Below are 27,422 nucleotides of genomic sequence, written 5' to 3' on the forward strand. Positions count from 1 at the left end.
GACTACCTCATGGCATAGCTTTAATTAGGTGAGTTTTAAGCAGCTTTTTAAGCAGCTGAAATGTGTATCCCTGGTCTCCTCACTGGCAGCCTTTATGAGCGTGTCTGCCTGTCTCTGTTGATTCTCGGCAGTAGTCAGCCGAATGTAAGAAGCTGACTGTGTCAATACAGCCACATTTAAAAAAATAATAATAAACAAACATGTCTTTAAAGTTTCTCTACTCTCTTCCACAGGCAACCGACAGCTGTCAGTGAGTAAAGTGGAGTTGGAGTGGAGCTCCGGGGAAGACCTGGAGTCCACCCACATAAAAGAGGAACAGGAGGAACTGTTCATCTGTAAGGAAGAGCCACATGTTCAAGGTCTGGAGGACAGTGACATCATTGAGTTCACATTCAGTCCTGTCACTGTGAAGAAGGAAGATGATGAAGAGGAGACTGAATCTTCACAGCTTCATCAAAGGCACACTAAGGAGAACAGAAAGGACTGTCAACTAGCCAGGAACTCATGTCCAGACAGACATTTAAGACCACTTAGTGAAGGCCATGCTTCTGAATTGTCTGCATTTAAAACTGAAGTCAAAGAGGAAAACAGTGAACCTCAGTCTGGTTTAAACACCAAAAACAACCTCCTACCTGCTGTAAATGGTACGACATCTACAAACGAGAAGAAACCATTTAGTTGCTCTGAGTGTGATAAGAGATTTGGCTTCAATTTCCAACTCACCAGACACATGTTAATTCACACAAGAGAGAAACCCAGCTGCTCAGTATGTTGTAAAACATTCAGCCAAAATGCTTATCTGAAGTTACATGAGAGGACTCATACAGGAGAGAAACCATTTCATTGTGTTGAATGTGGTGAAACATTCAGGCAAAAGGCTTATCTGAAGTTACATAAGAGGACTCATACAGGAGAAAAAACATTTAATTGTGTTACATGTAGTAAAACATTTAGCAGCAAGAAAACTCTGAAGAGCCATGTCGCAAGTCATGCTGTAGCGAAGTCATACAGTTGCTCTGAATGTGGCTATAGCTTTCAACGGAAAGGAGAACTGCTGAGACACATGGTAGTTCATACTGGAGAGAAACCGTTTAAATGTGTTGAATGTGGTAAAAGATTTACCCAAAAGATCAATTTAGAGAGACATAGGAAAACTCACACTGGAGAGAAGCCCTTTAGTTGCTCACAGTGCGGCAAAAGATTTGGCCGAAAGGAAGAAGTGCAAAGACATATGTTAATTCATAAAGACGAGAAACCGTTCATCTGTTATGATTGTGGTCAGTAACCTTCTGAAGATATATTATATGAACAAATACCCACCCAATAAACTCTGTCCCAGCTTACTTGTATTCTATATTATGAATGTCTTCTGCATTATCTTCAGCCATTTTTATTAAACATTTTTAAATGAAGGTTATGTTATTCTTTAACATTTATGTATCTCACAGGAGATTCTGATCTACTGCAATTTTTTTCATTAGTGAGTTCAACTGTTATTTTGATACTGTTGTGTATTAAATAATTAATACAGATTTACCTATGTAACACAAACGCATTCTCTATAGACTATGGTGCAGGAGAGTGGGTGGTTTATTAAGGACCCCACCAGCTGCAAGAGTGGTCAAAATGAATGCCTGAAATAAAATATGATCACATTGGAAAAAGTTTACAGAAACTTAAAATGTAACTATCATACTATGCAGCTATTTGTTTCAACGATTGTTGTCCATTTTGTATTGGAGATTAGTTAAAGCCATAAAAAATATTTTTAGAAATATTTATTATGTTGATTTTACTTTCGCAACTCTTATCTTTTTTAATTAAATTTTTTCCTCGTTTAGTTTTTTTTAAATGTCTTTTTTTATTAATACCTTTCCTTAAAATACACATATATCAAAGCACATACTGTATATGTAACACTGTACACTGTAGCACACGTGTAAAAATATCGACAAAACACAACAAACAAAAAAATAAGAAAATCTAAAACAAATCACACTTCACGGACATAAATAAAAAGTTAATGAATCACTTATGTTTTATTGTTCACACGTTAACATCTTGTAATAAAGTTTTGTTCCTTAAATGTATGACGTTAAGGTCTGTGGGGGCGTGGCCTGAGAGGGGGAACGAAACATGGCGGAGGACGAGGAGGAAGTGCAGCACAAGATCTGTGTCCAGAGAAGTCTGCTCGACTCTGGACTGAAGTCTCCAGGCACCGGTCAGTGTCTCTATTTATCTTCATATCTATCTATATGTGTTATAGAAAATAACGAAAATTGAACCAAGTAAACAAACATAAACGACGTGGGACATCTTTATAGACGAACACTAAAACATAAACAGAGGCATATTCTAATTCAACGAGTCTCGTTGTATTGGAGACAGATTTCATCCTTGAACTGCGGTAACTAGACCTGCCGTAGCCTGCAGGGGCGGGGCTTAAAACACTGTGATCATGTGATCATAACTGCCCGTAGGAGATCAACAGTCCTACTATACTGTTTCCTCAAATGCACAACATAACATTCATTAATGTTGTTTCACAAAACGTGGATTGTGGATTAATCAGTTTCCACTTATCTTGGATTAGTTATGTCATATGTCACTTCAACCAAAGACATGTTTTACACTTATTCCACGTTCTTACATATTTTAAGTCTCCCTTCCCTGTCTTACATTACAATGGGTTTTAAAAAGACTCAAGGGAAAAATATCATCCAACTAGGGATGTCACGATTATAGATTTTCTTGGTACGGTTATTGTCAGAGAGAATTAATCATGATTTTACGATTATCACAGTTATTATGCGTTTATTGATTTCACAGCACTATGAATGTGTAAAATCACATGAACACTGCTTATAGGTCTTAAAGGTTTCATTAACAGTATTTATATCTTTTGATACAAATATAACAAAATTATGTAGCAACAAAGTAAAGTAACCAAAAAGTACAAGAGATATGACAATAATTCTTGTGTGGCGAACCATGAGAATTACAACTGGGCCTCCACCTCAGCCATCATTGCAGAGGAAATAAATCATTGCGGGGTAAAAAAAAAAAAGGAACAGTAAGATGAATTGAAAGCGTTTAACAACTGCAATCCTTTTAAGGATGTTAACAAATAGACCATAACATCAATAACATTCTCCGCAACAAGAAACATTCTCAACAAATTACTTCATATGATCTCATACGAACACACACACATATATTTAATTAATTTAATACTCTTATTTTTTGGTCCAGAATTTGTTTTAGGCCTGATTTATTCCCGCTTTAAGCTCTGTCAGCTGAATGTAAGAAGCGGACTGTCAGTACAGCCATATTTAAAAAACTTTAAAGTTTCTCTACTCTCTCCCATAGGCAACCGACAGCTGTCAGTGAGTAAAGAAGAGATTCCTGTGCAGAAGCAGGAGTTGAGCTCTGGTGAAATCCTGGAGTCCACCCACATTAAAGAGGAACAGGAGGAGGCACATTTACAAGGTCTGGAGGACAGTGATATCATTGAGTTCACATTCAGTCCTGTCACTCTGAAGAATGAAGATGATGAAGAGGAGACTGAATCTTCACAACTTCATCAAAGGCACACTAAGGAGAACAGAAAGGACTGTCAACTAGCCAGGAATTTGTGTCCAGATGGACATTTAGGACCACTTAGTGAAGGCCATGCTTCTGAATTGTCTGCAGTTAAAACTGAAGTCAAAGAGGAAAAAGGTGAACCTCAGTCTGGTTTAAACACCAAAAACAAACTCCTACCTGCTGTAAATGGTAAGACATCTACAAACGAGAAGAAACCATTTAGTTGCTCTGAGTGTGATAAGAGATTTGGCTTCAATTTCCAACTCACCAGACATATGTTAATTCACACAAGAGAGAAACCCAGCTGCTCAGTCTGTGGTAAAACATTCAGCCAAAAGGCTTATCTGAAGTTACACGAGAGGACTCATACAGGAGAGAAACCATTTCATTGTGTTGCATGTGGTAAAAGATTTAGCAGCAAGGAAACTCTGAAGAGACATGTCACAAATCACACTGGAGAGAAACCATTTAGTTGCTCTGAATGTGGCAATAGATTTAACCTGAAAGGAGAACTGCTGAGACACATGGTAGTTCATACTGGAGAGAAACCGTTTAAATGTGTTGAATGTGGTAAAAGATTTACCCAAAAGAACAATTTAGAGAGACATACAAGAACTCACAGTGGAGAGAAGCCCTTCAGTTGCTCACAGTGCGGCAAAAGATTTGGCCGAAAAGAAGACGTGCAGAGACATATGTTAATTCACACAGATGAGAAACAGTTCATCTGTTATGAGTGTGGTCAAGGGTTTAACTACAGCAACCTTCTGAAGATACACATGAGAACGCACACAGGAGAGAAACCATATTGCTGCTCGGTGTGTAGTAAAAGGTTCAATCGAATAGGAGATATGCAGAGACACATGAGACTTCACACAGGAGAGAAACCGTTCAGCTGCTCTGAGTGTGGTAAAAGATTTAAACAAAGCGCCCAACTGAAGGTACATGTGAAATTTCATACGGGAGACAAACCATTTAGTTGCATTGAATGTGGTAAGAGATTTTTCTTTAAGTACATGCTGAAGTCGCACTTAAGAATGCATACAGGAGATAAGCCATTTAGTTGTTCTGAGTGTGGAAAAAGCTTTATACAAAAGAACTGTCTGAAGGCACATGAAAAAATTCATACAGAAGAGAAACTAAATGTGGTGAAAGATTTAGCTGAGAGGATGAACTGGTGAGTCACACTGAAGAGAACATATTTTTATATGTATGTTTCCATTTATGCCAATGTCTATGTGAGAACAGGTGTGGATTATTCACAGAAAGCCTGTGAATAATGTTTATATTCTCTGGGTATAAAACATGTCACATGTCTTCTCCATTACAGCGTCAAACATTTTTACCTTGTGCTCGAACACAGAAAACTACTAAAGTGCATTTATCTGAAATAGTTAGGTCTGGCTTGACCTAGCCTGGCTTGGTCAACTTGAAATTTATAGAACCAGAATGGACTGATGTGACTAGGTCAAGTCTGGCTTTCTCTGTAATCCTGAATTACTTAATTCTGCTCTTGTGAAATAGCCCTTGGAGTAAAGCCAGTGTTTCCAAAACATCAAAGCATATATACACTAGATACACTTCATGGAGTTGAGTCATTCAAAAACAAACTGACATCTAAACGTGGTAAAGAAAATGTATGAATCATAAAATGTAACCAAAAAAAAAATGACTGGCAGCTGTGAAACGAGAATAAACATATTGTAGACACATAACAAATGCTCACCCAATAAACTCTGTCCCAGTTTAATTGTATGATATATTATGTATGTCCACTGCATTATTTTGCCATTAAACAGCCATTTTTAAATGACCTTATTCTTAAGCACTTATGTGTCACACTGATCTACTGATCTCTGCATTAGTGAGTTCAACTATTGTTTTGATACTTTTGTTTCAAATTAATTCAGATTTAACACTAACACATTATCTATAGACTATACTATATCTATAGATATATAATATTATATCTATATATAATATTACATATTATAATAATTATAATAAATAAGTTAAAAATAATTATAAATATCTAATATTATATTATATAATTATAATTATTATATAAATGATCGTTATTATGTTAGTTTTGTTTTGTTTAATTTGGTTTTCCAAAGCAACAACCCGTGTGTCCGGAAATAACGTTTGTTTTTAAAAACAAAAGTCTGACGTCACAGTCTTTGGGGCGTGTCCTGTGACTTTCCGCTCCCCTGTACCGGAAGCGACCTCACAGTGGTGTTTTGTGGTAACATGGCGGTTTGCGAAGACAGTTTGAAGCGGTCAAAGCGGGGCATCTGTACTCGGAGGAAGATGCTCAATACTGGACTGAAGCCCGAAGTGACAGGTCAGTATTTCCCTCTTTTCCACCTTTGTGTAACCAGCCTAAAACCGACTACGGCTTTGGTAGCTATAGCCATTGAGGCGAACTGTTGCTACGTTTTTTAAAAATAACTTTATTGAAATGTACAATCCCTACAACAAATACAAAAGTACGTTGTGATCAAATGTGAACCATCCATTATCTACAGCTTTATCGTGCACCGTGTGTGATAATGTGAGTCGTGCTTACAGGCAACAGACAAGCACTGGAAAAAAAATATGAGCCATCATTTGATTATGCAAATGAATGCCCTTGATCCATATAAGGTGCATTTGAGATATATTTCGTCTGACTGCGGCAACCGGAGTTCCCGTTGCATGTACGGTCGGGGTTTAGAATAAGCGAGACAAAAATCAATAGTGTTTAAACAAATGTCTGAAGGAGTTTGAGTTGTTTCCTCTGCAAAAAAATTGGATTATATAAGACTATACACGGTTTTAGACAAATTGTGGCTGATTAAATGCCATGAAGATTCCCTGAATGCAGCTTGTCTGCTCCAGACCAAGCCAACAATCAGGTTTAATCCTGGTTCTCTGTTCTCATCCATGTTTGGACTACGTTGATTCAATCATCTTGGATTAAAATACCACTGGATAAAAGAAGAAAAATATGCTCTAATAAGGGGAAAATGTTATAATTATTATAAGTCTGTTACTAAGAACACATACATTCCCTCAGGACAATACCAGCAACTAATACAGCTTTACTTAAAAAACACCAACTATACTTAAGTGTGTCTCCTCTCTCCCACAGGTGACCAGCAACTGTTGGTGAGTAAACGAGACGTCCCCCATGAGCAGCAGGAGAGGAGCTCCAGTGAAAACCTGGAGTCCCTCCACATTAAAGAGGAACAGCAGGAAGTGTGGACCAATCAGGAGGAAGATGCGCTTCAAGGTTTGGAAGACAAAGATGTCATTAAGTTTCCATTCAATCCTGTCACTGTGAAGAATGAAGACGATGAAGAGGAGCCTGAATCTTCACAGCTTCATCAAAGTCGCACCAAGAAGAACAGAAAGGACCGTCGAGGACGTTTAGGCCACGCTTCTGAATTTCTTGCAGTTAAAACTGAACTCAAAGAGGATGGTTGGAATGAGAACAGTTACCAGCCGACTGGTTTAAACTCAAAAAATGACAAGAAACCATTGAGTTGCCTCGAGTGTGATAAAAGATTCAACTGGGAGATACAACTGCTAAGACATATGTTAGTTCATACAGGCGAGAGACCATACAAATGTGACGAGTGCGGTAAAGGATTTACCCAAAATGGCAACCTGTACAGACACATGAGAACTCACACGGGAGAGAAACGCTTTAGTTGCTCACAGTGCGACAAAAGATTTAGCCGAAAGGAAGACATGCAAACACATATGTTAATCCATACGGGAGAGAAACCATACATCTGTTGTGAGTGTGGTCATGGATTTATTTCCAAAACGCCTCTGAAGATCCACATGAGAACTCACACAGGAGAGAAACCATATAGTTGCTCAGTGTGTACCAAGAGATTCAGTGGAATAGGAGATATGCAGAGACACATGAGAACACACACAGGAGAGAAACCTTTCAGTTGCTCCGAGTGTGGTAAAAAATTCAAACAAAGTTCCCAATTGAAGGTGCATGAAAAAAGCCATACGGGAGAGAAACCGTTTAGTTGCATTGTGTGTGGTAAGAGCTTCCTCTTTAAGTATGTGCTGAAGTCACACGTGAGAATTCACACGGGAGAAAAACCGTTTAGTTGCTCCGAGTGTGGCAAAAGATTTAAAGATAGGTCCCAACTTAAGGAACATGAAAAAAGTCATACAGAGGACAAACCATTTAGTTGTATTGCATGTGGTAAGAGATACCGCTTTAGGCGCTTGCTGAAAGCACACATCAGAATTCATACGGGAGAAAAACCATTTAGTTGCTCCGAGTGTGGTAAAAGCTTTACGCATAAGCAAACTCTGAGGGTACATGAGAAAAGATCACATGGAGGAGAAACCATTTAGTTGCTCAAAGTGTGGATTATACGAAAGAAAAAATGGTGAGACACGTGACAAGTAGAACATGCATGACAATAAATTATTATTTTAAAAAAAAGCAGATTGCAGATTGTTGTTGCAAAAGCCCACGTGAAAACGTAGCATGATATCCAAAGCTTTCAATAACTCATAGTGGGCCTGGATGTCATGGACATAGTCCTGCTGTTGGGAACATGTCTGACTCAAACACCTGGACCCAAAGGTCTCTGAAGTAAAGGCCTTACAACAGAGAGAACTCAGGAGGACCAGAAGCAGCCAAGAACCCAGTATCACTTTACAACCAGTTACTGTGGACAAGACAATGGAGACCAACAGACTTTTAGAGGTTTAGAGCCACTCTAAACTAAATTTGTGGTTGAAAATTTCTGCCATTGTTTTGCAGTTATTAAAACAAAAGACTAAGAAAAAAAAGTTGTTCTTCAGTATTTCTTTATTCAAGCTGTGTTCATCTCGTACATTAATGGTGGTACAGACCAGAGAATACTTGATACACAGTACTAAATTGCAATATTAATACACAGAATACTAATATCTATGTAGAATGAATCTCATTACTGGATGAATATTAGCTATTCACTGTCGCACATTCTACTGGTTCAGATGTGTTGAGAAGTTGCTACACTTGCATGTAGGGCATCTTTGAGCAGTTTAAGGAGCTGCTTTTTACTGCTTACCGACGACAATAAAAGTATAATAAAAGTATCCCTCAACAGCAGAATCCGTATCACCACCGTGATAACTTGTGACAAATTCCACTCCTTTAATATCCACTGTAACAGGGTAGCCGTGCATCCTTAAAATGTCATTAAAACTGTTATATGCTGCTCTTAAATACATTACTCATGGATCTTTTTTTCTATAAACAGACAAAAGTAAACTTGAATGAGTCATTGAATGACACACATGCTATGCCTATATTTATCGTGTTTTTGGTCTTAAATTTCATTCAAGGTGGCATTAAAAAGGTCTTCAAAAGTCTTAAATTTGACATGCTGAGACCTGCAGATGCCCTGTGCAATATCACAGACCACGATTTAAATCACACATCACCAGCGATAGGTTCTGCAGAATTACTTGTTGCACCGTAGGAAGAATTACGGTTGGGTATGAGGTGCCGACTTGCCCTTATGGTTTTACAGCACATGAGTACAGCGACGCAGCAGCTAGAGACAATTACAAGAGACAGAAATACCCACGTGAAGGTAATGACAGCAAAAGCAAACTGGAAGGTAATCTTGTGACAGTACTGATCGTCTCCTGGTGTGTAGCTGGGCGGGTATACAGAGTACACCCAGACGGAGCCTACAGGGGACAGACGGCACATATTAAAGGGATAGTTATGGTTTGGTTGTATGGTTGTAGAGGTATTGGTGCATAAACAAAGTAAGTTTACATGATATTAGAAAAAAACATTTATTGTGTTTGTGAGACTTAAACCAGTCTTTTAAAATACGTTAGTCCATCTAAAATTGTAGAAAATCCTATTTTTAAAGTCGGACTAACACACAAAGAATGCGATTAGGAATCGAGACCTTTAGATCACCTTTTCTGACTTCAGACAGAAGTTTGTAAACCGCTTAATCCTGCCCCACACTTGGCCAGATTACTGTCCCGATCTGGACCTAACGACAATCGTGCGTGTCTTCCAATTTTAGGCTAGCAGCAGACTCTTCCTGATTTAAAAACATTAGTATTAAACATGTTTCATATTTACGACTAAACAACGATTGGGGTGTGAGCAGAACCCCACAATAACCAATGAAAGTGAGTTGACCGGGAAACGAATGTTGCATACTTTTGTTTTCGAACCGTGACTTGTACACGTCAAGTTGATCCCGTCTTCTCAGCCACAACGTCATCCACAGTTTTTTTGCATTTCTCAGCACAAAACATCGCACACAGAGGAGCTATTAGTTGACAACGCAGACTGTTCGCCTCCATGTCTATTTATATTCTGATTACTTTAAATCACGCAAGTTTTTGAGATCCCAAATCCCTGGAAACTCCTTACTGAAATCATTTGAATTAATGCCAAGTGTATGGTCCTGCGTCTTGACTCTCGTCTAGTCAGTGCTTTCTCTGGATTAAAATATTGAAAATCCTTAAAAAGGTGTGTTGTTGTGTCTGTGGTCTCCAAAGTTTTTAAAATCAAGTCAGATTTGAAAATTGGAGCAGGCTTTACTCTCCCACACCAAAGTCCATTGAGAAATTGCCTATCATATGTTTTTGCTGGTGTCCTCACTGGCAGCTATGGTAACATCGAGAACAAGGTTCTTATCAAAGCACAGCACAGTCACAGCACTTACTTTGCTCAAGTACCTCTTACAACTACGGTTAAAACTGTGAACTTTCCCTTTAAACAGCATTTAATTGATTCAGTTCTGAACTTAACTAATCTAAGAAACTGAAATCCTTTATCTTGACAAGCTTTTTAATGATCCTTCCTGTGCTAAGCTATGAGAGGAAATGGTTTGATATCATTTCCTCTAGCAACAATATCATTTATGATTTCAAAACAAGTTTCAAGGGTTTTTATTTTGACCATTTACCACACTGAAAACTTAAACTGAAACTTTTTTTAAATATATTTTTTACAGTTAAAATTAAAACTGAAATATTTGTCTGATATTTTCTCTCACCTGCAATGAACCAGCAGAAACAGAAGAGGTGTAAAAAGGTTGTGAATGTCGACCACAGCATGAAGACAGCACCATCTTTCCAGGTGCTTTTGGTGGTGGTGATGCAAAGAGCGAGGAGGCTGGCTGCTCCAAACACTATCAGGAAGATGGGGATGTTGGGTTGTACTGGACAATAGCTCAGATGCATGGCCCCTAAGATGCAGCAGTGCAATATGAGATACTCACATTTGGAACAAAATCATACTTCTTCATGCCAAAAGTAACAACATTTCAAACATACCCAATCCAATGGCAGCAATCATCACCATCCACCACATAATACTCAATACCACTAAGAAAGAGGGAGACAGCCAGCAGTCAAACACAATAGTACAAAAGAAACGTATGAATGTGACTGACAACAATGTTCTTACCAAGTGCTGCAACAGCCACGGCAACTTGAGGCGTGAATTCCTCTTGTGGAGATGGTTCCATATCTACTGCAGAGAAAGAGGAGGCATAAGTCATAAAATATACACAAGCAGCAGCAGAAGTGTTTCACTGTACCTGTTCAGCTGCGAGAGGAGACACTTTAAAGCCCGTCTTCTTCTTCAAATCTTCTCTAAATGAGGAACATTAGCGCTTGTTGCCGAAGTTAACACTTTGCAGGATGTTAAGACACAATGATAGAAGCCAAAGTGTCTCAACAGCTGTTTCGCAAAACCTTCTGAAAGGAAATGGTGATAAAAATCAGTTTACTGTTTGCAATCTACATGCAAAGTGTGTTTTGAGCCACAACATATTCATATGGTATCACACCAATACATGCATTGACTTCTTCTAAACCTTCTTCTAAAACAACTCCACACTGTCTCTGGTGCAAGTTCAGCGAGACACCTTCACACACTATGGCTGAAAACACCAAGAAGCGCCCACAAAAACTTCACAATTTTATTTTTATTTTGAAAATGCTCTCTGAACAGCTGCCTGATTGTGAACGTCCATGTGACAATCCCAGCTGTTGCTGTTTCCTTCACCAAGCAGCTCCAATTAAACGTAGATGCAGCCTCGACAACAAACACTACTTTAGGGATACAGGAGGGGGAGAGAAAACTGGGTCACAGTGATGACACAGATTTTGATAATACTCAGAAGTCCACAGGGGGCGATAGAGGTTCGACACCAGAGCTTTAAATAAATACTGAACAATTCATTAAAAGTGAAATTAGCTTTCTGCTTTAATGTGGCTCAATCTGAGGAAACCGTAGTGACAAGAGCAGTATAACAGTTGAAGTGAGTTTGTGTTGCAAAGTCTGACACATTCATGTTCCTCTTAGCCACCAATAAGACACAAAAGGATGGAAATACCAACACTGCAGGAGCATCATAGTTTACAATCTACCCGACTCATGCGGAACAAGAATTATAATACACTTATTTGTTTTCACAGCAGTTTATTAGTGCACAGATTCTTCACATGTTGACACATCTATTTTGACATTGCTTTTATTTTGTCTCCAGTATCTTTGGTTGATAAAACTATAACAAGTTTTGTCCAAATGGAGCAGTAAGATTACTCAGTGAAGAAACTGTATTTTTCAAACTTTCCCTGTTCAGAACTGGATTAAAGGTCTATCCTGTTTTAGCTGGAAGTCTATGATCATTTGAATAATGGGTGCAGCAGGAAAGTCCATGCATATGATCCCAAATCGCTGGTTCAGGTCTGTCTTGGCCCTCAGGTAGTCGTACAGTTGTGCGTTGATGGGCTGAGCGACGGCTCTGGGGTGCGCAAACACACCAGCTCCACTGCTGTAGGTGAGAAAGATCTGAGCCATGTTTCCTCCAGGCGCAGCCTCCAGATGTTCATAGACACTACGCCACTTCTCCTCCAAGTGCCCAAGTGTAGCAACCTATATGGAACAGCCAAATAAACCATATTTACAAAATGGGTGCAGTCCTCTGGTTTACTCCTGAACCAAACAGGAAGTGAAAATGTATTGAATGGCTATCAGAGGGAAACACTGCTGGTTGCAAATAGTACTCCATTGAGTCAGTCAGCGCTGATAGTATTGCCTGACAAAGCCTATTTGCAGATAAAGATAAAATATTTGTACATTATTTTCAGAATAATAACATCAATAACAACAAAATACTGCATTTGAACAACTACAACTTACCTTCCAGTCATCTGCTATGTCCAGGGATCCATAGCGCATCCCCAAATCTGGCCCAGAAAAGTTCTGCAGGATGACGAGTTTCCCTCTGGCCTCACCCATGGTTGGTACAAGCCGACTGTGCCACAGCAGGTCCCAGTGAGCGTAGCGGTGGATGAAATCGACCACAGCACCATAGATGTCATTCGTCTCACTGAACTCCTCCTTCACACGCATCAGTACAGTCTCACTGGGATACTCTTGCAGGAAGTCAGACACACCTTTCAGCACATGGCCAAAGTGTGCCCGCTGGTATGACACCCCATGATGGATGGTGAGGTTCCCGTCCACGTGGCGCACACGAACGTCCAGAAAGCGGACACCTGCCTGTAGCTGCAGGGCCAGGCTCCAGGTCTGACACTCAGCGTACACACCGCCATACAGGGCCATGGCATTGTGGGTCCCAGGCATGGTGACCTCAGACAGCAGCTGATCATCAGAGATGCTGGCCATCCAGGACGGGTTTAGGAATGCTGGGTTGGGTGTATCGTCATAATCAGGTCTCTGAATGGCACCGTAACTCAACCCAAGCATTCTGAAATGCAAGAGTGAGTTTCTATTTGGTTTTGTGTAAAATGTAGGTAAAATGATTTGGCAGAAATAGGACATAAAATAATTATACTAATATTATTTTATTGAATGCTGTTGTTTTCATTATTTCAGATTGAGCGCTTTATATTTACATCGGAATCGCTACCATAGGTTCTGCTACATGTTCAGAAGGAAAGGGCGAGGTGAGAGTTATTCAGTTGCAACATGTAACTTAACTTAAGCAGCAGATGTTGCTAAATCCCACAGACTGCACCTTTAAAGTTCACTGATACCATGTTAAATGGTAACAATATTCTTTGTCCACATAAAGACAACTGGCAGCACCAATATATTGTGTATTATCTTGAATATTTTGAGCTCAAAATATTTGATTGTTTGTGTTTTTACCTGCTCAGTGAGTGTATTTGTTGATGAGGGTGTTTTTGTTCCTTCAGTGGAAGTATTAAATACTCAGGGGAATCAGTTTGGCATGATTAAGTGGCGAGTCATCTGTGAAATTCTCACCCCAGCAGGACCATCAGCTCCATGAGCATTCCCTGCTTCTTCACCAGGCATCTCTGATCTCTGATGTTGCTCATGTCGATTTCTGAGTTCCGATGGCGGGGTCTGTGACCAGCAGAGGTTGATAAGAAAAGAAAAATATAATTAAATTGCTGCCACCAAAATGAAATAAGGAGCTCTATTAATAGTCTTACAATCAAGCGCAGTATAGCAAATATCAATCTATCTATCAATTTTGTCAAATTTTGGGGAGGAAAATTAAATCTAAATGTTTAGAAACAACTGATATTTTAACAATGACCTGCAAAGTCATTGTACAACCTAATAAACTTGAATGATTTGTACTTTTGTAATTCAAGTTAACATATTGCTTATTGTTTTCTACTCTTGTTATCGTGACTTTGACATTAGCACCACTGACCTTTTGGAAAAATCAGACAGTAGACGCAGGCTGAGGCCAACATCTGCTCACACACCCACGCTAATACAATGGCAGGATCAGCGCTTTCTAATCCCAGACCAGAACCAAACCCTCTGCTGGTTCTGTGTTAAACCTGCTGATTTGTACATTAGCAGCTCTCACCTGCTTTGGTTCATACCTGAAAAACCTGGAGGTGCTTGTCCTCAGTCTGGTCCGGGTGCCTGGTGATGATGGACAGAGATACACGGACAAGAGAGAAAGAGAGAGAACAAGGGTCAGAGACAAAATGACAGAGTCAGTGTGTTGAACCGGGATGTTATTGTGGGAAACGCCACAGAGGAGCTGAGCTCTCTGTTATCACACTGGGGTGCAGGTAGAGGGGTGTGTTTGTGTGTGAGAGCTCATTCATCTGGTCACTTCTCTGATATATCATTGGTTGCTCCATAGACTGTATCTGTGTCTTCCTGTATCATATCAAGGAATCAGGAAGAGGATGAAAACAATTTAAATTTAATAATGCAAAAAAGGAGTTGAAAAAATATTTAAAATAGAAACTATATGTGGTCAGAGAATGCACAAACATTTCTTTCTCACAGCCTATAATGCACCACAGCTGCAGCTGAACAACTTCCCACAGTGTTTCTTATCAGTGAAAAGTCCAAAATTAGGCTCAAAGTCAATTATCAATATGATGTAAGACAGTTTAAAGATTTAATGTTGACACAAAGTGTCTCAAAAAAGTTGAGTGTTGTAGTTAGTCCTGACATTAGACATTCAGTTGGTTTGATTATTAACAAGCGTTTACAAAACAAAACAATGAAGAAGAAGAACTAAGCTATTCATATATTATTTCTTAAATGTCTGTTTCTGTGCAGTCCTGAATCTGTCTGTGTGTATGTTATATATTTTCTCTGTTAAACTCTGTTTTACCTCTTGTGAGAACAGCTTTCATCATTGATCCACAGGTCAACATCTGCATGTCAAACACCTCCTGAATCAGAATAAATGCAGGAGAGGAACACATCTCAGAATTATACATTGTGTGTGAGACATTATTATTGCAAATTTGAATTAAATTAACATTCTTGAATCCAGTCTTGAATGAGCATGACACAGATTAATTAATCTCATGTCAGTTTGAGGACACAAACTGAAGGTTTAGAGAGAGAGGGGGTATAGTACCTGGAAAAAGCTGCAGATGTTTTCCCATGTTGTTTCATATAACTGTGTTGGAAATCAAACATTACACAACAAGCTTGCCCTTGTCCCGATAAACATATTTGATTAGCAGCAAATACAGATTATAAACTAAAGAGATCAAAGAGTTCCTTTAATTCCTTTGCCTTGTGGATCCAAAACTTTCAAGAGATTATTCACAAAAGGCAAAAAAGGAGGCCCAGACAGACAAAAGGCCATCAAAATGATGATGATGATGCACAGAATTTCAACTCATAGGAACAAACACACAGTTAAAAAAAAAAGCACAGATCGAGGGCAGGAGCACGCATTACGGTTTGCCACAGTGTTATTCTTAAAATTACCACTAGATGATGCTGAAGGTCGAAATCTTAATATACAAACACACAGTACATGTACGTTCAAATGCTTATACAGAAGTATTAATATTGGGTATGTGAATTTAAATTACCTTTAACATGTAACTACATGGCCTATAAATCATCTTACCTTGTGTTGCCATGGTAACGGCCTGTGGGGCCAAATTCAGGTGTCGAGCAAGTGAGTGGAGGACATCTAGAGGAGGTTGGAGGAGAGGATTCCACATCAAAATAAGACATTTAGGCAAATTAGATTTTTTTTATGTTTACTGTGAGCAGTAGGGGTGAGAGTCACAGTCACGATATGATACACGATACATGGTCCACGATTCAATAATATCAAGATACAACGATTCTGTGATCATCAATACATTGCAAGTCAATCACATAGCGATACATTGTGATATCTGAAGAAAACAAAACGTTTACGTGAAAAGTTAAAAGTGGAGGATTTCTCTATTTATTTACAAGTAGAGAACAAAGTGCTAAGTAATAAAGTGCAAAGTAATTAACAAAGTGCAAAGTAATAACAACACAATAAAAAGGATTCCCTAAAGGGTTGCAGGCGAGTGGTTGGGGCTGCAGTGCATCCCATCATCCAATCAGCACAGGGCCTACATGAGTCACTTCCTCATGTTCACTCCCTTATTTGGCTGGAAGGGGCAGTCCTTCCTTTGACTGTAGGGAGGAAAATGGTGGAAGAGAAAGCAACACGGCTGTTGTAGTCAGAGGAAAGACCAACACTTTTATCTCTGGTGAGTAAACATCTGCTGCCTCTGTGCTTTCTAATCTCTTCACTGATTAATGTTGGGTAATGGCTGAGTCAAATGGAAATGACAAAATGAGAGTAGGTGAATGACTGTGGACTGTGTGTGTGTGTGATCGATAAATCAGGAAATGAAAGAAGGAAGCTTGAAAACAGCTGCCCACCCACTCTGAAGTGAATTTAAAGGTGGTAAATATCTAATGGAAGTTGTCTGACGTGGTAAAGATGATGGATTCAAGGTCACAGCCTGCATCCGTTTGCTTATTTCCAGTCTTTCTTGTGTTACTAGGAACGACAAAGACACACCCACTGTTGTTTCTGAGTAATTTTTCCAGCAGGACAACATTGAGAAGGATGATTAATACCAAAGCTATGAGACACACTTATTACAGTTGGTTTTGGGTCTGTGGTCTTCTGTTATATACCACTTAAGCTGTTTGTTATGAACAATGTGTCGTTAAAAGGACTTCACACAATGCTTAAATTGACAAAAGAGTTGATAATCAAAGAAATGAATAGACAAGTGTAACGTTAAAATGCAAAGAGTGTTTTCTGATTTTCTTTCTTGATGATGTCAAAATAAATAATTTAATAAATAATTTCAACTATAAGTAAAACAAAAGAAGCTCTTTTTATTATGTTAATTAATGGTTAGGGAAGTTTTTTTTAAAAACTTTAATCAGTAGGTTCTGTTGAAAAAATAATGGCTGATGAGTAAGAACATTAATTTTTCTGTAAAATATGTTTAATCTTCTGCTAAAATGTTCACGCTGTGTGAAACACAAGCCCCTCAAACCTGTTGCTTGCAACATTTGAGTGTAAGATGACACCTTTCACAATGTGGCACACATGCAGCAGCTGGTGACATGTGGGCTGCATGAACCTAAACTAATACAAGAAGAAAAATAAGAAATACTTTTGCACTCTGTGAGATAGCTTTTGAGTTTAAGCTCCAATTCTAGAATGGTTGTGGTCAGTAGCTGATGTACTATGGGTGTATATTTTTACATGTACATTTGTTTTGTTTTTTATCTCTACAGCCTCCATACTCACTTTGTGGCAGAAGAAAAGCACCGGTGATGGCTGATGCAGCACAAATCAAGAAAACTGCAGCCAAGGTGCTGTGCTGCGTGGAGAAGGTAACAGGTTTTGCTTCCTCATTCGACCCCATTTTTGGCATCGTCTCCTCCCTGGTCGGTTTGGCTCGCAAGGGCCTGGTTGAAGACGAGGGTCACCCTCTGGACAAGGACTTCCAGGCGATCCATACAAAGCTAGAGAGCATTTCACAGAAGAACCACCAATGCTTGAGGAAGATCCGCATCGATGAGGTAAACGAAACCTACGGCAAATATGAGGAGTACATCAAGCACCAGTACACAGCATTCAACAACATGGTAGCGCAGGTGAAGAAAGATCCTGCCAACACTCAGCGCTACATGGATATCTTTGAGAAGATATATGAGAAAGACCAGAGCGACATGAGTCTGGATGTATACTACCGAGGAGTGATGGGTAAAAACTCGCTGTTTGGAAGACCTCTGCTCAAGGTGTACCTGGAAAACTGCGAGCGCGACCTCAAGATCATGGAGTACCGCTGTTCACACATCGCTCACCTGTTCCACATGGGACTCATCTCACTCATGGCCTACACTGCTGTTACAGAGGACGATGAAGACGAGGTGCGAGATAAGTGGGCTAAGAGGGTGGAGGACATCCAGCAGAAGATGCAGGATGTGCTCAGTCAGTGCAAAGACAAGTCTACCTGAACATGGACCAGACTGAACAAAGACCAATTATGTTATAATTGTATAAATATACACAGTAAATATATATACATATGTAAAACCAAAACCTTGTTTGCATTTGAGCATTTAAGTTGCACCTGATTTTCATATTGATGCAATTCAATAATTGTACCAAGATTGTGTGTTATTTGTTTTGTTCCAAAGAGACCACTGTATGTTTCAGCTCCTCGTACACCAATAAATGCTGAAGTTTTATACTATAGCTCCAATAAAAAATATAAATTATTAGTTGATCACGCTTTGTTTTTGTGAAAGCCTTTTATCTAACCCAAAAACTATCTATCTATACCTACCACTCATCCTTTTTCTAACAGTTTTGCATAGATGCCAATTACTAAGAGAACTGCATTTGCATGAATTTTGTAAAAGTGCATCAAAAGTAGCTGGCAACATTTTTTGTTTGTTTTAAATGAATTAATAAAATGGGGCTGTTACAAAGTTATGAACCTTGTCCTGGTAACCCAATGGATTTAATTCCAATAAAGTTTCCTACTATTTTCTATTTAAAACTACAATAATGAATGAGTTAATAATAAAACATCATCAGCAGACCACATCCCTGCATCTGTAGTTAAACAGGTTAAACTGTCAATATTGCAACCACCTGTTTACACCTTTTTATTGTCTTGGATGACGGGTGTTGTCCAAGATGACTAAAAGCAAAAGAAACAATGGTGTTTTCATAATTATAGACCCATATATACATTGTCATGCTTAAATATATGGATTCTAATTCATTTCTGCGTAAATATCTGCATTTTTTGTTAAAAACAAACAAACAACAAACGCCTCTTACATGCTATATATGCTACACTGGTACATGTAACTGACTAATCAGTCTTAGAAGGCTGGTACAGAATGATGTTAAAGGGTGCAGAGGCATGGCACCCTCTTTATTTGTTTTAAAAAATATAAAGTTTTAACTGAATTTGAATATATAAATGCATGATATAATAGTATTTTTTACTAGAACAGCATTCTTTTATTTAAAAAAAATACGTAATTTAAAACGCATTTACATATATATATATTTAAGCCTTATTACCTTTAATTTAAACATATTTAGACACAGTACTGGGGCAGTACAGAACTGTGTTGCAGAGCTGAGTCCACCTCACCACCAGAGGCCGCTATTTTACGCCCTGCGCTGCCGCATAGAAACGTAACGTGATTCCTCTGTTTGTCAGTGCAGCCCTGCCCCAAACGAAAGGCCCACAGTCGCTTCATCACACTCCTATCTGCGGTATAAGTTTTACCTGGAGCAGAGTCTCGGTCCAGGAGTGTTTATTTTAACATGTTAAACTCTCTGTGAGGACAGCGAGAGTCTGCGCTGGCTCCGTTTAACGTCGCGTCGCATCGCTTTCGGTAAGTTTGAGGTGCTCATCGAGCGGAAAGACGGTGATGGTGAGAGTTAGCAGGCAGCATCCCGGCTACAGCTGCCGATTCACGGCTAAAACCTGATCCTGGCTGTTGTAGACAATAAAAAAAATATCGACGCTGGAAAATACGGTGTTTGATATGAACACACGGTCTTTAAAAATATTTAGTGTAATAATAACACCAGCTTTACGTCAACATAGTTTGGTTTCCGGGGCGTTACCTTAGTCCAAACTCAACAAGTTGCTTTTGAACTGATGATTGTGACAATTAACTTTCTATTCTATTCTATACGCGTTTTAAATGTTATAGAAACAATTGTTGGTTCAATAGCACGTTTTATTTTTACTTATCTTGCATTAAATAGAAAGTATTGCCAACAAACCTGATGTATACACATGACATTGTGTAATAAACGTTGCTATACGTTTATTATGTACAATAAAATGCTATAACCACAGTTGTAAAACTTGGACTTGAAATAATTTGTAGATTAATCAATTATCACTAACTGTAAAGTCATTCATGACATTTTAAAAGTATAAAATGTGAAACATTTGCATTGTTAAGCCTCTCCAATATCAGTTTGTCATACATAATTGTAGTTCGTTAAATTAATATATCTTTTGGATTTGATGGCCAGGTAAAATGATCTTCTTTTTTTTTTAAAGTAGTTCATAATACACATTTTAACCTCAGAGACTTAATAAACAGCTTATACCAATAGAGAAAAACAATGGGTAGATTAATCAGTAATGACAATAACTTATTACTCTATATGCTACACACATTATGTATGCCGCCTAAGTAACTATAAATAAGAAAGTGTGTCTGTCTGATCACGTCATGCATAACAAACCACTGTCTGCTTTACAAAATTACTGCTTGCAAAAATTAAAATAATATATATACATTTTCACAAACAAAGGTCATTTTAGTTTAAATGTTTGTAATTATGTAGACCAACGTTCACGTTTATTGATTGCATTACAGTAAAAATGTGTGGTTAACTGATCATTGGAACCTATTTATAATAGCCCCCGATGTTTTACTCAGGGCGGCAACAAATGGCATTTTTCAACATCAACAGATATGTTGATTATTTTTGATAAATCATTACTGATTGATTTCATTAATTTTGTTTTCCTGACAGATGACCAGTCCTGGTTCACATCAGACAAAATATTGTGTGGGAGAATCAAGAACTACTGATATTCTGTTATTGACTGAAAACTATTGTGATATTTGTAAAAATTTCACCAGCTCTAATCGGATTATACACATATTGATTATCAGTCTTGGATCAACTCATTTGTCCTGATCATATGTTCTCCACCTTTAATCCTTTGACAGGAATGTCTCTGCACAGCATCTGGCCTTCATGTGGGAGGTTTAGTCAGGACTGAGGAAAGGTTGGCACTGGCAGGATGGGCAACGAGGACTACCTTGAGGACGTGTTTGTTGCCGTAATTCGGCCAAAGAGTCAAGTCAGCCTGAGCTCAAAGGAGTATAGAGCCAAAGCCTATGAGGTAAGTGAGCTGTGTCTGGCAGTTGATCACCAGCTGTTCAACAACTGAATAAAGCTATTGAAAAAGAAATGATATATTAATATTGAAAACACTCTCAATTCCGTCCGACTTTTGTGAAGATCCTGTTGATTGAAGTGCCTTTGGAAGGGAAGGAGAAGAAAAGAAAGAAAGTCCTCCTGGCGACAAAGATCCAAGCAGGAGGAGATAAGTCTAAATCCATATTGGATTATGTTGATGACAAAATCAGACCAATATCCAACAATCAAGGCTTCATAGGTGAGTCTGATTCTTGAGTTGTAAATTGCAGGCATTCCAGGTATTACCCCTTTTCTTAAAATAGTTTTGGGTTGCAGGAAAGCGTGTGGTGCACATGAAGAAATTTCCTCTGGATGGAGACAATGAAGGGAAAGAGGCTTCACTTTTTGTCGTGCCAGTCAGTGTTAAAGGTGAAGTAAAACAAAATAGCGTCTTGAATTTCAGAGTTTACAATTTAAACTCCATGTACTATATAATTATGTCCAAACAGACAACAGCAAGCCTGTCTACAGTGCCAGGAGCCCCAGCTTCTACTGTTTCCAGGACATCATGCGTGTGTGCAGTGAGACCAGTGCTCACTTCTGTTCCATCACCTCCAAGATGCTCCTGGCCTTAGACAAGTGAGGATATGTTTGGAAAGATCCTCTAGTTTTTGGAGGTAAACAGCACTGTGGAATGAAGCTGATATGTTTCTTCTTTGTCTGCCACAGATGGTTAGCAGAGCAACACACCATACCTCACGCCATCCCTGCTCTGTTCAGGCCAGCACCCGTGGAGCGGGTGAAGACCAACGTCAGCAACCCGGCCTACTGCAGCGAGGGCAAACTAAGTGACGAGGGTCTGCACATGGGCTACACTGCCCTGGAGATCAAGAGCAAGATGATGTCACTGGAGAAGGCAGACATGTGCATTCTCAACCCACTTTACGGCTCTGATCTGCAGTACACCAACAGGGTGAGAGGCATCATCCTGCAGTGAGGTGGTGTTTAGAAAGGGTTTGGAACAAGAGACTTTTGTACCAAGAGACTCTTAAAATCCATAGAAATTTGTATTTCTATCCAAGGTTACAGCCGTCATCAGCTTTACCCGTCTCTGCTACAACTTCTGGGGCAAATCGCCTTTGAATTATCATAGTGAGGAAGAAATACTTGGTAATACTTGGTACTACTAGTTAGCCAGTGTGTTGTCTTTTTTATGTTATTGTATGTATTTGTCATTAATGGTTCATAAATACTCATGGCCATTAAGCACACATACACAGGGGAACCACATGTGACAAGACGTCAATCCCACGCTGCTTTCCTGATGTCATCAAACTTGTTTTTTTTGTTAATATTTTTATTGAGAGACGCTTAGCAGCAGAGATAACATACTATGCATCTAACCTGAGAAGAATGAATATGACAAAGATATAAAAATCGAATGTTTTGGGTGTTTTTTTAATTATTATATAAACTCTACCTGTCTATTCTTTTATATACAGGTGGACAAAGTTATTATCAACCCATACTTTGGGCTGGGAGCTCCTGACTACTCTAAGATCCAGATTCCTAAGAGGGAAAAGTGGCAACACGGTCCCAACTGTGTGACAGAAGACAAGTGAGATAACATCACCATCATCACTGTCATCTGCTGACAGCTTCTTGTCCACTTCATGTCTTATTATAATATTTTGGGGGATTTCTGAAATCTGTATCTGCAAAACGTAAAAATTATACTCAACAGAAACCCTCCCTGTCTCTGCAGAGAACGCCAGTGGGTGGATGACTTTCCTCTGCATCGCAGTGCCTGTGAAGGAGACACAGAGTTGCTCTCTAAGCTTCTGGACAGCGGGTTCTCAGTCAAGCAGCTGGACAGTGACCACTGGGCTCCCATTCACTATGCCTGCTGGTGAGTCTGACTCACTGCCCGAAAAAGACTGCGCTGCAATATCTGTACGTCTCTTTTGTCGAGCTGTATTTGTTTGCTTCCATTCAGGCACGGTAAAGTTGAGGCAACCAAGCTGCTGCTGGAGAAAGGCAACTGTAATCCGAACCTGCTTAACGGCCAGCTCAGCTCCCCTCTGCATTTCGCAGCCAGAGGAGGCCACGCAGAGATCGTGCAACTCCTGCTACAGCACTCTGAGATCGACAGGGTATGAAACGTGATGCTGGTGTCTTAACACTTGCTTCCTCCTCTTTTACCCCCCAAAGCTGCAGTTATCAAATGTCCCAGTTAATATTTCAACATGTAACTGGTGACAAAACTGCAGCTATATACACTGCTGTATTTCTTATAACCAAATATTACATTAATATCCACTGTAGAAACTTAATAGAGCAATACTTATCCCAGACACTGTGAAGTTATTTGATTAAATTACCTATTTGCATGAAAGAATATATGTAACAGGCAGGAGACCAAGTGTGCAGCAGTAATGTGTTAACAGCATGACTTATTGAAAATATCGGGAATTACACTGGGATATGTGATATTGTTAAGTTTAGATGATAATACGACTATTCTAGTAACTGTGTCACATTGGAAAATTACTACTTTGGTACTGTATGTGTATTGTAGTTCGCCACTGTAAATATCACAGTGAAACTACAGTGGCAGACAATTAACAGTTATTTTTACCAACAGCACATAGAAGACCAGCAGAAGAGAACGCCTCTACAGGTCTGCGAGGAGAACAAACAGAACGAATGGGAAGAGACGGTGAAGCTGCTGCAGCAAGCCAGCAGTAAACCTGTGAGTTTGATATTCGATTCTGTTTGTATTACAAGAAACATATCAGACTTGTCCAGTCTGTAGTTTTCATGGAAGATGCTAATTTGTCACTGCTTATGTTTGCCTAACAACATAAAAAAAAAAGAAAAAAAGTGTGTATACACATTAGGGAAAGCTACAAATAAGTTATTCAATGTCTTTTTAAGCTGACACAGGACCAAGCTGTATATATATATCACTTTTTTATGATATAAATGTATGTGAATAATCCACAGTATGAGAAGGTGCGCATCTACCGCATGGACGGCTCGTATCGCTCTGTGGAGCTAAAACATGGCAACAACACAACGGTACAGCAGATCATGGAGGGCATGCGTCTGTCTCAGGACACCCAGCAATACTTTACCATCTGGATCTGCTCAGAGAACCTTCGTAAGCCCTTACACTCTCCCTGTGGCTATGAGACCATCCTCAACCAAGCACTATAAGATGAAGAACTGATGTGTGTTTGTTGTGTTGTGTTTCAGACCTGCAGCTGAAGCCGTACCATAAGCCCCTGCAGCATCTCCGGATCTGGACGGAAATTGTGACAGACCTGACGGTGCTGGATCCTCAAAGGGAGACACCACAGCTGTTCCTCCGCAGAGATGTACGACTGCCTCTTGAAATTGAGAAAAAGGTAGCTCACATTTTGGCTGCTTATTTTAGTATGTCATGTATATGCTCTATAAAATGTCCTTACTCTGTGACATGCTGGTTTTGCTGCAGGTGGAGGATCCGCTGGCCATCCTCATCCTCTTCGATGAAGCACGTCATTGCCTCCTGAAGGGCTTTTTTCCTGCTCCTGACACCAAGCTGATCACTCTGGCCAGCCTCCTCCTGCAGATCATCTACGGCAACTATGAAAGCAAAAAGCATAAGCAAGGCTTCCTCAAGTAAAAACTGTTTTCAGATTATGTTTATGCTCAAATACAGACGGCATTGACTGCTTTTATGATAAAATAAACTTTTTTGCTTATTGCATGAATGGACAAGCAGCATGAAGCATGAATGGACAAGTTTTGTCCATTCATGGTTGGAAAAGAGAGTTGTAGAGGGGAGGAGTCCTCTGTTTGTTACATACTACAATCTCACCATTAGATGCCACTCATTCTTACACAATGAACCTTTAAATCATGTGCAGTGCAGAATTGGTTTGAATTCAGCTTGGTTGTCTTACAGTACAGTAGCTCTATTTCTGTTTTTTTATGTCCTACAGTGAAGAGAACCTGAAATCTATTGTGCCGATATTAAAGGTGAAAAGCAAAGCGTATCACTGGACCAACAGGATTCTTCATGAATACAAAGTATGCTCAATTTTTTTCAGCGTAAACACTCTTTTCTTGCTCCCCTCTGAGGGTTGAATTAAGGCCCCTTTTTTCTCCCCTCCTGCTCTGACAGGCCCTGAGCACCAGTGAGGGGGTGAGTAAAGAAATGCACCACCTGCAGCGACTCTTCCTGCAGAACTGCTGGGACATCCCCACCTACGGAGCAGCTTTCTTCACAGGACAGGTCTACACCAAGGCCAGCGCCAGCAATCACAAAGTCATCCGTGTCTACGTCGGGGTCAACACAAAGGGGCTGCACCTCATGAATATGGAGACCAAGGTAACGTGCAACACGGCTCTATGCCAAATCTAAACATGTGACCTGATTTCAACTTAAGTGCTCAGAGATTCATACAGTTTTGTTAGCTAATGTATGGACAGACCTAACCTGTTGTGTCTGTAGCGTAGACTGTTTATACATTTTTGTTTAATGTATTCTACTGGTTTGACAAGTGAAGTCAAGGAAGCAGGATGGAAGTGGCAGTTAGCCACCAGGGGGCAACTCCAGTTGTTGCTAGAACTCATTTGGAATGGTAATCTATCACAGATTAGACTTCTCACTTGATTTATAATTTGACTGACAGCTTGACTCATCTAATAGGAGCCTGGTTACAGGGGACATCTGTTAAATTTCCAGTTTCAGAAACTGACAATGTCCATTTTTCAGAACATTGTATTTTCTGTCAAACTGTTCTTCTGAGCTTGGTTTATGATGGGATTTTTTTTAAATCCTAGGCTTTGTGTACGAATGAATTGAACATGAGGTGCATACATGTAACAATTTGTTAAATCCCCTAGGTCCTTCTCATCAGTTTGGAGTATGGCACATTCATGTGGCAGCTTGGACACGCTGACCAGTACTTCCAGATACACAGTGGTGACAACAAAATGAACTTCATTGTGCACACAAAACAGGTAAGAAATCAGAATGCAGTGAGGCTAAAGTTTGAAATGCTTTTGTTTAAAATGAAATCTGAAAATTGTTGTTTTTTGTTTCTTCACAGGCTGGCCTTATTGTGAAGCTTTTAATGAAGCTAAGTGGGCAGATCACTCCAAATGATAAAGCTGTAACAGACAAATATGCCTACGGTTAACTATCGACACACCCACAGCTGCCAAAGAGCCCAGTTCAGATTCTTCTGACCAGTTTCCACCGACAGCAATAATTCTGGACAATCACTCAGTCCACCCTCATGTGCCCCATTTTGATTATTAGTCTCATCAATATCTTTCACAAATTCATATTGTGCAGGTCATATATTTTCATTGCATTGTAAATATGTTCATTATTTAATTTTGTTTTAATAAACTGATTGTATGGATGCACTTGAATTATTCATTTCATTACTTTTGTATCATTCAATTTTAAACCATATAAAACAACTACTCAACATCAGTTGAATGGACAATGGGAAAGATTATTGGGACAAATAGATTCAAACTGAAGAAGATAACTGATTAGATCCACACAGGATATGTTTTTTTAATTTCTTATTTTTTAGCAAACACTGAGGATGAAATAACAGGCAAGTACAACGGAGTACTGTATGACATACATTAGTGATTAACTGTGGATCTAGGGGTCATTAAAAATATATTTATAACAAGATTTTAAATGTTCATGCTTGTAATTGAGTTTCAAATAATTAAGAGTGTATTTAAAATATAAAATACTGCTTGCAGATTCTTACATTTATGTGGATATTTTATGGAATTATTTGTTGTGTAACTTACTGCAATTCAATTATTTTCAACCCCTAATATGTTAAGTAGCCTATTTACTGATTAGCCTTAAACACATAATTTAGCTAATTTTCTCCAATGCGTGATAAATATGTTGGTCTATTTCAGTGTCAGTGTAAAATAAATAATACAACTTTCAAAAACAAATGTTTCTGAGATTTAAGAGCAGGAAAATAAGTTAATAACAGGTGGGAAAACTATGTAAATTCAAGTGTTAGCATGTTTTTTTTTTTAAAAAGAGAA

At 39.0% G+C, this 27,422-nt stretch overlaps 4 protein-coding genes across 4 annotated transcripts; 3 read left to right on the plus strand and 1 right to left on the minus strand.

Moving 5' to 3' along the window:
- Window positions 1-5,832: 5,832 nt before the first annotated feature.
- Window positions 5,833-8,197, plus strand: LOC310935548 (uncharacterized protein; the record flags this gene model as incomplete). The annotated part of the gene is made up of 2 exons (XM_083899477.1): window positions 5,833-5,926; window positions 6,716-8,197. The coding sequence occupies 2 exons, from the start codon at window positions 5,833-5,835 to the stop codon at window positions 7,948-7,950; spliced, it is 1,329 nt and encodes a 442-aa protein (XP_083755603.1). The 3' UTR covers window positions 7,951-8,197.
- A 4,017-nt stretch (window positions 8,198-12,214) lies between these two features.
- Window positions 12,215-15,987, minus strand: LOC310935549 (1-phosphatidylinositol phosphodiesterase; the record flags this gene model as incomplete). Its single annotated transcript, XM_083899478.1, has 7 exons — window positions 12,215-12,511; window positions 12,779-13,349; window positions 13,871-13,972; window positions 14,467-14,509; window positions 15,219-15,279; window positions 15,830-15,855; window positions 15,975-15,987. The coding sequence occupies 7 exons, from the start codon at window positions 15,985-15,987 to the stop codon at window positions 12,215-12,217; spliced, it is 1,113 nt and encodes a 370-aa protein (XP_083755604.1).
- A 539-nt stretch (window positions 15,988-16,526) lies between these two features.
- Window positions 16,527-18,616, plus strand: rpz2 (rapunzel 2). The gene is made up of 2 exons (XM_083899337.1): window positions 16,527-16,599; window positions 17,651-18,616. Exon 2 carries the CDS (start codon window positions 17,690-17,692, stop codon window positions 18,374-18,376), a length of 687 nt encoding a protein of 228 aa, XP_083755463.1. The 5' UTR covers window positions 16,527-16,599; window positions 17,651-17,689; the 3' UTR covers window positions 18,377-18,616.
- A 2,583-nt stretch (window positions 18,617-21,199) lies between these two features.
- On the plus strand, window positions 21,200-26,646 carry krit1 (KRIT1 ankyrin repeat containing). The gene is made up of 16 exons (XM_083899752.1): window positions 21,200-21,321; window positions 21,441-21,597; window positions 21,675-21,767; window positions 21,848-21,977; window positions 22,068-22,311; window positions 22,841-22,956; window positions 23,104-23,247; window positions 23,335-23,491; window positions 23,983-24,090; window positions 24,345-24,501; window positions 24,597-24,748; window positions 24,838-25,004; window positions 25,328-25,415; window positions 25,510-25,716; window positions 26,235-26,351; window positions 26,441-26,646. The coding sequence occupies exons 1-16, from the start codon at window positions 21,220-21,222 to the stop codon at window positions 26,528-26,530; spliced, it is 2,229 nt and encodes a 742-aa protein (XP_083755878.1). The 5' UTR covers window positions 21,200-21,219; the 3' UTR covers window positions 26,531-26,646.
- The last annotated feature ends 776 nt before the right edge of the window (window positions 26,647-27,422 follow it).

Source organism: Microchirus variegatus (assembly GCF_963457635.1).
Source record: "Microchirus variegatus genome assembly, chromosome: 13".
Taxonomy (NCBI): Eukaryota; Metazoa; Chordata; class Actinopteri; order Pleuronectiformes; family Soleidae; genus Microchirus; species Microchirus variegatus.

Bases quoted from the DNA above. Each gene is read 5' to 3' on its own strand.
- rpz2 (XM_083899337.1), top strand. From the start codon at position 17,690: ATGGCTGATGCAGCACAAATCAAGAAAACTGCAGCCAAGGTGCTGTGC.
- krit1 (XM_083899752.1), top strand. From the start codon at position 21,220: ATGGGCAACGAGGACTACCTTGAGGACGTGTTTGTTGCCGTAATTCGG. The intron at 21,768-21,847 runs GTGAAGTAAAAC...ATGTCCAAACAG, and splicing joins CGTGCCAGTCAGTGTTAAAG to ACAACAGCAAGCCTGTCTAC. The intron at 25,717-26,234 runs GTAACGTGCAAC...TAAATCCCCTAG, and splicing joins TCATGAATATGGAGACCAAG to GTCCTTCTCATCAGTTTGGA.